This window comes from Harpia harpyja, chromosome 22 (genome assembly GCF_026419915.1).
Source record: "Harpia harpyja isolate bHarHar1 chromosome 22, bHarHar1 primary haplotype, whole genome shotgun sequence".
Classification (NCBI taxonomy): domain Eukaryota; kingdom Metazoa; phylum Chordata; class Aves; order Accipitriformes; family Accipitridae; genus Harpia; species Harpia harpyja.
Window position 1 is genome coordinate 5075555 of NC_068961.1, and position 13294 is coordinate 5088848.

Below are 13294 nucleotides of genomic sequence, written 5' to 3' on the forward strand. Positions count from 1 at the left end.
TCCTGAAACGGCCTAAAGACTACTTACTTCAGCTCATACAACCTTGGGATTTCCAAGTTCAGGAAGTGCAGTCCACAGGCTCCAGTGAGGAAAGATCCACTTGCTCTTTCTCGTGGCGCATACTTGCCACGGGAGGAGTCCATATAGCGTGCGCAGGGAGAGGAATGTAGCGCGTAACCTCTGTGCTCCATACTGCGGCGTATGCTCCCAGCCCTGGAACTGAAGGCGCGGAGAGAAAGGACGTTAGGCTGATGTGTGCTGCGTGGGAGCCATTTTAAAGCTCAAGGCGCCGTTTTAATTTGGCAGCTATTACCCAGAGGTATTTGGACTAATGACTTGTAGGTTTTCGTTTTTAAATAACTCTTCAGAGGAGCCTGTGTGGGTTTCACCTTGGGACAAATGCTCACTGCAGCGTTTCTCTGTAAGAAACACCGAGTTTCGGAAAAGTAATTCCCGTGCCTTCCTGCCTCCTCGTCATTGATTTATTTTTTTTTTTTAAAAAAAGAAGAAATAAAAGAGACTAACGCGGACAAGGCTCTAAGGATCGGCCCCTGAGCAGGGCAGCTGATACACCCACGGTCCCCTCCGGCACCGGCGGTGTGACAGGGCTGAGGCAGGCCGCCGCGCCCGGCCCTGGCGCGGACAGCGGGCCGGGCCCGACCCCGCCGCTTCCCAACGGCCGGGCGGCTCGGACGCCTCTGTGCCCGTGAGGACGGGGCGAGCGGCTCCGCCGGCCCACGCAGGTGGCGGCGGGCGGCCCGGGGCCCCGGCGGCGGCCCCGGCCCCGGCCCCGGCCCCGGCGGTCCGACCTGCCCGCGGCCACACGGCCCGCCCGCTCCCCCCCGCCGCCGCTGGCGCTCGGCGCAGCCAATGGCGCGGCCGCTGTCAGCCTCGGCCCGCCCGCTGCCGGGCGGGGGAGGGCTGTGGGCCGGGGCGGGCGGGGGTGAGGAGAGTTGAATGATTGAACTTTCTTGTGTAGTTTCTGCGGCGCGGAGGTGTCTGCCCCCAGCGCAGCCCGGCACCAGCCCGCCGAGCGGCAGCTTAGCCCGGCGCTTGCCGCCCACCCACCCCGCCTCCTCCTCCTCCTCAGCGCCCGGCTGTGCCCCTCTGCCCTCCTCTCCCGCAGAGCGATGGTGCGGAGGGCGCCCGGCGCGTCCCTCGCCCTGCTCCTCTGGGTAGCGGCCGCCTGCGGCAGCCCCGCCGGGCCGGGGGCTGGCGCCGCCGCCGCCGCCCGGAGGCAGGACGAGGCGTTCTCCACCGCCAGATGCACCTCCAGGTGCCTGAGCCTCCAGATCACCCGCATCTCCGCCTTCTTCAAGCATTTCCAGGTAGGGGACACGCCGCCGCCCGGCGGGCGGGCGTCCCTCGGCACCGGGGCGGCGGGCGGCGGAAAGGACGGCCGGGGCCGGAGCGCCTCTTGGCAAACTTGGGGGGGGGGGGGGGGGCGTTTCCTCAAGGGACGGCGGGCGCCGGCGGCGGCACCTGGAGGGCGGCGGACAGGTGGGCACGGCCCGGCGGCGGCGCCGAGACCCGCCGCTGCCTGTGGGCGCCGGCCGGGCTCCCCGCGTGGCGGGTCGCCGGGAGGAGGAGGCGGCGGCGGCGGCGGCGGATCGCGGGGCTCCCGGCTCGCCGCGTCCCGCCACACGCTTGTCAGCCGCTCGCCGGCGGGGCTGAGGCGACCGCTCTGCCCCGGCTCCTCGCAGGTGCTCGGCGCGCCCGCCCGCTGCCTCTGGCACGGCGGGACGGGACCCGGCCGCCACCGCCGCCGGTGATGCCCGAGATCGCGGAGCGGCCGCAGCGCGGTGCTCCCGCTTTTTTTTTTTTTTTTTTTTCTGAAACTGAGAGGCACATCTCTGGCTAACGGGAGTGGGGAAATGGGGTCGGAGCGGCGAGTAGACCTGCGGGGTCTAAAACGAAGTGAGGGAGAGTGAGCCCGGCAGGCGGCTGCGCTGGGAGCAGCGCGGGCGGTGGTGAAGAGCAGCGGGTGCCTGCCCCTCCTTTCCCCTCTTCCAGTTCCACACGCACCTCTCCCTCCTCCCTTCCCCACCTGTTCTACGCTCTCGCAAGTATTACACCCAGCCGACTCCGCCCGAACGATGGAAACCCTCCCGAGCTCCCTCCCAAGCCCCTTGGAGAGAGGGCTGACCAGCCCGGCGGGCAGGGAGCCACCTCCGCCTCTGGGGACGGGCCGTCCCTGCGGCGCAGCGGGCGGGAAGGCGGGCGGGGAGCGCGCCCCTCGCTCGCCGCGGGCTTTCCTGTCAGTCAGGAACCGGAACCGCCCGGGCCGACGTGTGGGGCGAAGCGGCGTTCGGGGCCGAGGGGCTGGCGCAGAGGGATATTTAAGGATAACCCGCTTTTACAAAAGAAGGAGTCGGCGTGAAGGAGGGCTTCGTGCCTCCGCTTCAGCGGCAGCGGGAGGCGGTCGGTGCCTGTAGCGGGATTTGGGCTCAGGAGCCCCGGGGACGCGCTGTCAGCGCGGTCTCCGCCTCACGGGACGGCTTGGAAGGGGGGAACCCATTAAAATAGTTCGTTATCTTGGAGGGGGATTGGTGATTTTTTTATGGCGTTGTCAGGCGGCTGTAACTTACTTGTTTTACAGTTTCGGTGGCTAAAGAGGCAGTTTAGATCAAGCCAATTCCCCGTGAAAGGCTTTTTTTTTTTTTTTTTTTGGTGCGTTTTCTTGGCAAGATTTCTTTTCCGACGTAAAACTGCTGACAGGATGCACATTGCCAAACAATAGTGATTACGTTTTAATTAGCCAGGGTGAAATAAGCTGCAAATTACTCAGTTAGGACTTGATAACTGGCTGTTTTTTTGTAATCAGTTGGAAATCTTGCGGTTTTAACCCCAACCTGTTAAAGCACACGGTAATTTATCTAAATTACCAGGGATTAAGCTCCTGCTAGACATGAAACGACTGTAATGTTTGGAAGATAAAGTGCTCTCGTTTATAAAAGTTGAGCTTTCCACTGTCTTTTAATGAGGGAAGGGAGGAGAGTTTTAGAGTACAGCAAGCATCCGATGTTCTCGCAGGAGACCGATAATACACGGTGGACTGTAGGACATGCAGGTCTGGGCCATGTTATTCCATGAGGGCTAAAGGATACGATGTTCCTTTCATCCCCTTCTCCCTCCTTTTAACCCCCCCCCCCCCCCCCATTTTCATCTCAACTGGTAGCAATTTCTGGTGTTCTTTTCATTTCAGAGATGCCCACTTATCTTGTAATCTGATTCAACCTTTGAAGCGAACTGAACACTAGCTCGTCCCAACCGGAGCAGGAAGGAACTCTAGTGTCTCCCAGTTAGGACAGGAATTGAAAGAAGACTGACCCACTCATCTCCCAGCCCTGCTTTAGATACAGCCTCAGTGGGGGGGGTGTCAGGGAGACAGCAGCTGGGTGCTTCATGGGAAGTGGCCTCCCCAACGCTTCAGAGAGACTTCATTTCACGTCGTTCACGGTACTAAAACCACATCACTAACAACCTTTTAGAGGGAATGAGGTAGTATGAACAGGAAATCAGGATTAATTCTGCACCTGCTGCTGCTCCCTTGTTTGAATACCAGCCTATATTTTTCAAATTTCCAAAATGTTCACAACGGATTTTAATTCATTTTCCCCCCCAGAGAATTTTCACCCAGTTTTCTTTACCGTCCCTATTTGTGAAAGGGTCAAGAGAGGTGTTCTTTTCTTTTTTAAAAAAAAAAATCTATTTGTTAATTTACATTTGGGAAGCAGTTCTAAGCCTATTTTAAAGGTGCATTCTCAGTACGAAATTATTTTAACTGATGTACAGGTCAAATAATTTACTTTTTTTTTTCCCATGTACACTATTGATGTGGGCTAGAATTAATCACCTAAGTCAAAAGTCTGTGATCTTCAGAAAGTCTGTTGAAGAGGCACAGATACCTGCTTTTTGCTATACAATTCCCATGACCAGGGGAGTTTTCCAGTTTTGGGAGTGCTGGGGAATTCTAAGTAGAGGTTACACCAAAGGACATTTGGGATCAATATGAGAGTTACCGCACCACATGGATCTTACAGCCCATTGAAATATGTACATCTTATATCTATCTATGGCCTATCTACAGGCTGGGAAGTTTCACACAGAACTTGCTGGCACAGAGTCCTTTCATAAAAAAGCAAACAAACAAAAAATGTAAGCGGAATGGGTCATAGTGGTTTGTTCTTTTATATAACAGCATATTAATTACATACGCATCCATGGTAGGGAATGATGTTTAATCTATGAATGAAGGGACTCCAACATACCTCTTCTGTCTTCCTGGAGTGTGCGCAGCATTGAGCTTTAGCTTACTTTGGACTTTTGTGGATGAGAGAAAGCATTTTTATCCCAACTGTGTAACTTGGGCCACTGGACAGCACTGAATGAAGCATTGGTTGACCTGTGACCAGAAAGAGTAGGGCAAAGAGAACATGTCTCTCTAGCCTGATGTTTAGGGTACTCACTTTTAGCTATTTTGGGTGTTGAGACCGGGGTTTTACAGTGACTGTTGTGTCACATGTATGAGGGAGTAATTGGAGCATTCACTGGAACCTGTCCATGCTGCTGGGTGACTGCACTGACAGAGTAGAGTTCCTACCGCTGTGCTTTGTTCTGGCAAAACTCTCTGTAAATCACCTGAATGGGGGAGGATGGCGAGAGCGTTCGTCCAGCAACCAAGAGCATGAAAGCCAAGTGGCCTGCCTATGGTGGAGAAGATGTAGGTTTGAACCTGACAGTCCTGTATTATAATCAGTGTTGTACCCATTTGGTTGTTGTCTAAAAGAGCATGCCTGTGTATTAGTAAGCTGCCCTTATAAGATGGGAAGGGCGATTCCTCCTCTAGTCTGGAATGAAAGGAAGGGCTAAGGTGCCTGGCTCCACAAAAAACATCATCAAGACTGTGAATCCTGTGTGGAAGAAGGCATGCTGTTTCAGGGACTGAGGCTGTAAAGAAGAGTGATGTCACTGGATACAGTCTTTCCCTCAACATTTTCTTATTAAGGCAATTCCCTTGTCAGTGTTTTAGCTAATGTACAGGAGAAAGTTAGGAATTCTAATTGATGTATCCAAAGTTTATCTGTGAATCTGGTTTTATAGTAACCTAGTACAGTAGGTAAAACCCTCATGAAGATGGTCACAGTTACTGGACAAGTTTTTGTATTCCTGAAGAGGGTATGGATATAAGTAGGGACCTTGCATAGTTAGCTGGAAAAAAGGCTTGAATACCCAGATTAGTTTAGCTAGGGCTTTTCTGTATAACCTGCCTGTTTTAGTGGAGTGAGACTAAATTCCTTGCATTGCTGTCTATAGGTGTAGCCTTTCCCATCTGTGATATTAGTTGTGGATGAACTCCTTCCATTTTGGGGGAGCAGACATGGCAGTGACCTTTAGTGTTCTGTTTTCAAGCTGAGTGAAAACACAGTTTGGGTTTTAACCTCTACTGCCAGCCATCTGAGGCGTGTTCAGAAAACAGCATGATTAAAAGTTTTCTTTGTGAATAAGAGCTTGAACATCAGTGTAAGCAGAGAGGCTAAAGGTAGAGCATAAAAATGTTATGGAGAGCAAACAGTGTTTACTCGGACCTGTGAACTCATGGATCTTTTGTCTTAGTTGCCATCTGTTACAGACCTCTCAAGTGTCTTCCTGCTTGGTATGTGAAACTTGACAAGTTAGCTAAGGTAGAGGTGGTGTCAGTCTTGTTTACTGGGTCAAAAGCTGAGACGGTAGTAGAACGTGCCACGGGATGGAAGAATGGCTGCAGCAAGAATTTGGGGGTAGTTGCCAGTCAAATTGACTGGCAGTGTTTGTGGTATAGAGTCACAGGAACAGAGAGAGGTAACAGCCACTTGCTCACAGAGTGACAGAGTGGTTGAGGCTGGACAGCACCTCTTGGCAACCTGTTCTAGTGTTCAACCACCCTCACAGTTAAAAAAAAAAAAAAAAAGTGTTTAAAGTGTTTTCTTATGTTCAGATGGAATTTTCTGTGTTTCAATTTTTGCTCATTGCCTCTTGTCCTGTTACTGGGCACCACTGAGAAGAGTCTGGCTCCATCTTCTTTACTCACTCCCATCAGGTATTTACTTACATTGATGAGAACCCCTTGAGCCTTTTCTCTTCCAGGCTGAACAATCACAGTTCTCTCAGCCTGTTCTCATGGAAGAGATGCTACAATCCCTTTGCTGGACTTGCTCGGCTAAGTCCATGTCTCTCCATGTAATGGGGAGCCCAACACTGGACCTCGCACTCCAGATGTGGAGGAGTGACTAGAACAGAGAATAGGAAGAGTTACATTTTAAAGATACAATGGCTGCTAAATATTGGTACTCACTTCTACATTCACTTTCACTATTTACATTTTCTTACATTAGTTTATATATGACCATTTATGATTGTCAGTGCATTAAAAACAAAATGCTAATGCTAAATCAAATCAGATTTTTTTTTTCCCCATATTTTTAGATATCGGTACATCTCACTGTAGTTTTAATATATATTTTTTTTTTTTAGGTAGTCTTCAGTAGTAAATTGAATCTTAGCAAATCCATTTCTTTATTCTTAAGAGGGAAGTCCAGGTACATTGTGATGTATACACGTAGTGTGATCGAGAATTGTGACTGCTGCTTGAATAGGCTCATGAGAGATTGTTTAAACTCATTAAGGTGGGTACTATTTAAAAACATACCAGCATCAGTGTGGATGAACTGGGTCACACAGGGGTTCTGTATTCATACCTAAGCTAACTTATTTGAATAGTGCATGAGTTACAGTTGAAACTCTTGATACAGCATAGACATCCCTCAAATGGGAAGCCAGTTTTGTGATATAGGAAGGGAAATTATTGAGAGACTTCCCCTCATAAGGGTGATTCAGTATAAATCTAATAGTTATGTACTAAGAATTAGTACTTAGGAATTAGTACTAAGCTAGATCAGCTACGGCTATCTTAAAATTATTGGGGTGAAAGGGTGGAAAAATACTGTTTTAAGCTAATAGATCTATATGTTGTGTAATGTTTAATAGCTGTAAGAGGGAACATAAGGCCTTAAAAGTTTGTTATATTGAATGACTGATAACTATGTGGTGGTAGGAGGTTGTTTTCACTGTTATAGATGGACTGTTGCCTCTCAGGACAGCTGAAGTTTTTGAGGAAAACCAGGCAATTCTTTTAAATAAATAATAAAAGGTTCTCAGGTTTTATATCTGCAAGCAAATAGTGTGCAAATGATTACCTCTAGACACCCAATACCAGATTTTACCTACAAGTCAGGCAGCTAGTTGTCTAAATGCCAGCACATCTGCCTTCAGATTGCTTGTAACTCCAAAGTGACTGCACCTGCAAAAATCTGCGATCGATTCCAGATGGGAAAGCGGTAGGCCAGGCTGAAAGTCTAGGGTGCATGTGCCTCTTTGTGCTCTGCTGTAGAGAAGATGGAGGTCATGAAGAAACCATTTATTGTAACTGTCTTGAATAATTCTGAAACTGTAAATTACTTTTCCTGAAATCTTTTGAAAAGACATGTAGTACTTCTGTAATGAAATGTAGTAGATACGTAGCGTGTTATTCCTGGAATGTTTTGGTTCCAGTGGATAGGCTGCCCAAGCACCAAGTTTGCTTAGATCTTTCGGGACATGTTCACAATCTTTTCCACACGTTACTAGTTAGGAAACATGTGCCATCTGCTTGTGTTGCCATTTCAGTACTCATCTCCTTTCCAAAAATAGTCCTTGTGTTAAATAATTCTGACTTTCATGTGTCTCATAAAGCACGCTGCTGTTAATTTCTTTCCACAGACAAATTTAAACATTTGTCATTACTTCATGATTTTCTCAAAACTTGTTAAAATTCCCAATCATTCTTCTGTCTTTATTGTTCATATGGTGTATGATCTGGATAGTTGTTCTGGCATTTGGTGTGCTCTTATTATTGAGATCTGCTGTCATGAACAAGAGGTGCACAGATCTTCTGACATGATCTTACGTAAAATCTTTGAAGACAAAAGGTTCGTTTTGAATAATGATGGTTGCATCAAGTGAAAACACCTGCATTATTCACCATATTGTGAAATTGAGCCACAGTTAGACTTTGCAATTGTATCCTAGTCTGATATGAACCTCCCTGATTTCAGTGGGAGTTGTGTTCACTTTCTTATAAACAAACTCAAATCTCTGGCATCAGTGAAGACTTGCGCAGTTGATAATGAGTGCAGGGATTACAGAGCCTGGTCTTTATTTTCTAGTGGTTTTGATGACTCAGATTTGGGGCCTTCACCTTGACCATTGTTTTCCCAAATTAGAATGTTTGGCTGTGCCTCAAGTGTAAGTTTTAAATATAAGTCAAATGAACTGTATGAAAATGTAAGCGAATGGAGAGCAATTGTATTGAACAATAAGTTGCCAAGATACTTTTTTTGCATTTTACTTGTGGATGCTTACATATTAGAAAAAAATTCTTTATGCTATCTTGCTCTTCTTCATAAAGTAAAACTTGCTGTTAATTTGGTAAATGTGCCCGATACCAAATGCAGTAAAACAAATAGGAATGTTACTAGTATGTTTTGAGGCAGATGTTTTCTGTGTAGAAAATATTGGCAAAGCATAGTTTCAATGTCACTGGCATGTGCCGGAGAGGAGGAGGAAATGTTGCTCTTGAGAAGCATTAGAAAACTTTTGAAAGAAAAACACTGGGAGTTCTAAAATGTAAATCCTTTTTCCATTCAAACATATATCCACTTACTACAGAGTGAAAGGTTATAAGCTAGGTAGTGTTCATGTTAAAACTATTATTAAAACATTATTCATTGCCTGCATATGGGTTGTCTTTGTGATTAACTAGTGTTCTGAACTGTATTTAAATGTGTTTGGTTTAGTAAGTATCCTGTAAGGAAAAAAAAAAACCCAATACATTTCTGAGATGGCTTGAAAATGAGACTGATTTCCCAGATGCTGAACATTTGTCATTTTGCAAAGGGCAAACTTCTTAAGACTGAGTGCTGAATTTATATGTGTCTACAAATGGAGATTATTATTCACAAGCTGATCAACATCTCGATTGGCTATTCTGTGTGAATTTTTGCTTTCTGTGATTATCTGGATTTGAGTACATACCCAACTTCTGTAAACAGAAAAAGAAAGTGCCGTTGTTTAGCATCCATATTTTTAAAGATAAAAAATACAATTATTGACCGAGTATCAGGAATATGATACAGGAGAAAGACACATTCGTATTGATATTAAGTAGTCAGTGCCTAGCAAATGTAAACCTTGCACCAAAAAAGCACTTGCCTAGGGGTTCACACCAAGAATCCTCATTTTTTGACCTTTCCCACAGCTGAGCCTTATAAGGCCTTATATTTCAAAAACCTTTGAAGTCCATGAAAAGCCTTCTGTTGATTTCAGCTGGATCAGGTCCATGTATGAACACTAGGTCCATGCAGCCTTTGTCAACAAAGAAGAAGAGTGCTGTGAACTTGGTATCCCAACTCTAGTTGTATCCCTTTTTTAGTCTTTTAATGTCCAAGAGATCACAGGACACGAAGATGGAGAACTGGGGGTGTTGAAAGGTAAGTGGACCTTTTAAACTTGAAAGTAGAGTGCTGTTCCTTTCATCTCTGATTAAAAAGAATCACACATTCCTTTCCATCCACCAAAAAGAATATCAGATATTTCCAGATTTGGGAACAACCCCAGCCCAAAGTTTTTATCAAATTTCCATTGACTTCTGTGAACCATATTTTCACCAATGTGTCTCCAGATTGTCAAAGAGGTATGACATGAAAGTTATGTAAAAATATAATACAGGAAAATACACGCATGTTTCACCAGAAAAAAAACTCTGTAGCTTATTATACCTTTATGGACACTGCTTTGTTTTTTCTTGGTCTCTATGTTACATTATGTTCCTTTAAAACAGAAGTGAGTTGACTCAAGCTTGCAAAGGGAGTGACTCCCCTGGTGAGCAGCTGAGATTCCTGAGGAAGGCATGGCTTCATAACTTGCAGGAGAAGCAAAAGAAGAGACAGAGTCTCAGAAGGGAGAAAGCTGGAGATAGGCCACCTCTGGCTGGCACACAATGCTGGGAAGAGAAATTGTCTAGGAGTAGAGGGGACCGTAGATTTTACTGTGACACAATTAATTGAAACTAAGACTGGAAGCAGAGAACAGACACAATGGGCCTAGGAAGAGTTGTTTGTAAGTATTTTTTATTTCTGTTCTTTCTTGGCTGCACGGAGTTTTACTTGGTTTAAAAAGGTTTATTTTTCTTGTTTGTAGTTTAGTAAAAATATGCTTTGAAGATACTTCTGTCTTCATTGGAAAGTCTAGTTACAGGTAAAACTTCCAAGAAAATTCACCACAAAGTTCTAGCTAATTTGTGCTTCTGTCTTGTATACCAATGCAGGCAAATAAACATTAAGTTTGTTCTAGACCAGGGATGCTCAACTGTGCAGCCTGTCCGGGTAATGCTGCTGACCTGTGGCTGGCTTATTTTCAGCTCATTTTCATTCATTTCTTTCCTAAAACTAACTTGGGAGTCTGGAGGCAGTTTATGGGCTGAGTGTGTCCTGGTGGTGGTAGCTTGCTCCTCATTTCTGTCTTTCCTGAAGACTTTAAACACATTGATGGATTGTGAGAAAAGAGGGACAAAGGAACAGGCTACTTTGGCTTTCTGGACAATTCCTGCTCTCCAAACATTACGAACTTACTTTCTGGACAGTTTTCAACCAGAAATATGTTATGGGGATGGCAGCCTGCTCTCTCGAGTCAATACTGTGATTTACTTACATTTATTCTGAATTAAATAGCAATCCCAGTTCTTCAGTCTTCTTATGCATGTGTTCTGTGCATTTTCAGAAGTGCTGGATTTACTGTATTGCACATATGTAGTAAAGTCATGTGATGAGAGAAGAGTTGTACCCGAGTTTTATTCCCGTACAGTAGAGAAGGTGAAGTGGCCTCCCCAGGCAGTACATTGTGCACCATCTACTACAAGGGTGTTGTCTTTCAAGTCAGAAGTTTGACAAACTGCTGCCACTGTAATTTCTCAAGTGGTCACAACTCAAACTGCAAATCTAGCCAAGGTAGTGAAGACTGTTTTTTCTGCCTTGCAATCCAGCTGCCATGGATCCTGTAATAAGATAATATGAGGGAAATAAGAAGATTGCTTCAGAACAAATGTCTTCTGTCCAGAGAGTCAGAGATTGAGGTTGATGGTGAAGATTGGGTGAGAATAATGTACTCATTTAATCCAGTGCAAACATAGTTCAACCTTCCTTGCCATTCTTGTAAGAATTTATAAGCATATTTCTGTTTTTCTTTTTTATGGATTAGTCTTTAGGGGAGTTACCTTCACATTAACTTATATTTTAAAAAAAGAACACAAATAATCACAGTTCACATACATGAACATGGTTTCTCATCTTGTGATTTAGGCCATAGATCTAGAGCTATACATCATTCGTAGTTAATTGATAACGCTTTTTAACTGTTAGTGATTTCTTTGTACTACTGGAACATTCCAGTCAGGCCTCAGGGCATTTTTGGACCTAGACACTATAAATTCATTTCTTAACCTCACTTGCTGGAAGACTTTGGGTTTTGTGGGAATTTAGTACATGGATGAACAGATATGTGAGGCAGCAAATAGTTGAATGCTGAGGAAGGGGTGATATTAATGTTAATATTAATAATGATGTGTCCTAATACAGTGACTGTGTGTAAATTTTTTTCAGGATTTGTGCTCCTACATAGAAACTAATTCAGCAGGGTGGGTTGTTGTTTTTTTTCAATTAAGTGATGGTTATAGCTCCTTTGAAAACAATGAAATCACTTTACTATGTAACTACAGCTAGACAATAATGAATCACATCATTACCTGCCCCCATTTTTCTTAGTCACAAAGACTGTATAATATGTTGACATTTGATTCGTATCTAGCAATTTTGGGAAGGGAACTGGAACTAGGAGAGCTTGAGGCTTGCTTCTGTTTTGAGATTTCTTTCTATGCAACTATGAACTGAGATCATGAATTAGCCAAGCGCTGGTCAGTCTGGATCTGCAGTAGGTGGAAGGAACATTTGGGGTTAGACAAACTGACACAAAGAAGTAAAAATCATGCAAGTAACGAGGTGTGTGTCACTCTTCATATAGTACTTAGTAGCAGCTATGGGACATGTTTGTCAGAATAAATAAGGAAAGAAGACGTAGATTTTTGCAGCTAGCAGCTTATTGTTGGATTTTTTTCTTTGAGTTTAAAAATTGAATAAACAGTGTGAAAGACAGTAGGCTTTTGGTAAATTTAATGCATTTTCCATCCAGTGGATCCTCATTGACCAAGTGGAGTAGGAATGCATTCAACGCTGCACATGCAGCATATTAGCTTGTCTTGTGAAAGATTTAGTTTAATCATAGAACCACACACATATCCATTTGAGCACTGGACAGCACCAAAGCTGTAATTACAGTGCTGATAAATGTGCAACAGCAAATAATAATTATTTCAAGCCTCCTTCCAGTGTTCAAAACATTCCTTTTCTTAAGTAGAAAAAGAGAGCAGCAATGTGGACTAACCTTGAAAGTTAAACCTAACCTTAGCCATTTTCCAAATTGTAGAAAGGAATGAACATTTAGAGTTTCCTAAAGAATATACTGACTGCCTTTGTTTTGGGATAGAAAGCATGATTCACAGGTAGTTTTAAAGACTAAAAAGCTTTACACGTTAATGTAGTGTAAGCTCATGTTGTTTTCTCTAGCTGGAGATCTTTCAGCCTTCTGACTGATATTTATCAGTTCTTCCATTTATATGATTAATAGTTTAATACAGGATTTTTCAGGAGCTTTCATTGCTGGCCTGAGTATTATATCGCTACAGTTGATAGTAATGTATCCAGTGGTTTCAGTGGAAATAAGCTTAGACCAGTGCAAAAGTATTGAAAATGTCTGTTCAGAATTTATAGACAAAACCAAGAAAATTCCCAGTGTGCTGTTTAAAGGCAATTAACTTGAATTTGTTAAATACCTTCTTACTGCATCTTGACATTATCCTTTACAATTCAGAGTGGTAGTAAATCATACTATGCCATTAGGACAAAGTAAAACTGAATTGCCAGTTATCTGCCAGATGCAAAGCACCTTGACTTCAAATTAAGATATTTTTAGAAGAGATTCTTTCAGATGGTAACAGAAGGTAGAAGCAATTTTTGATGTAACCGGAGCTGAGTACTACTAAAGACAGTAAACAAATATGGTGGTGTTTTTTTTTTTTTTTAAAATGAGATATTGCCCAGTTACTGAT

The 13294-nt window shown here is 44.4% G+C and overlaps 1 protein-coding gene across 1 annotated transcript in view; it reads left to right on the forward strand.

Annotated features, from left to right (window-relative positions):
• The first annotated feature begins 957 nt into the window (after positions 1 to 957).
• Positions 958 to 13294, forward strand: part of ANOS1 (anosmin 1) — a 149633-nt gene continuing 137296 nt past the window's right edge. The window contains exon 1 of the mRNA XM_052774008.1: positions 958 to 1328. Coding sequence (XP_052629968.1) covers positions 1131 to 1328 — 198 coding nt within the window. The 5' untranslated portion in view covers positions 958 to 1130. The remainder of the gene's footprint in view (positions 1329 to 13294) is intronic.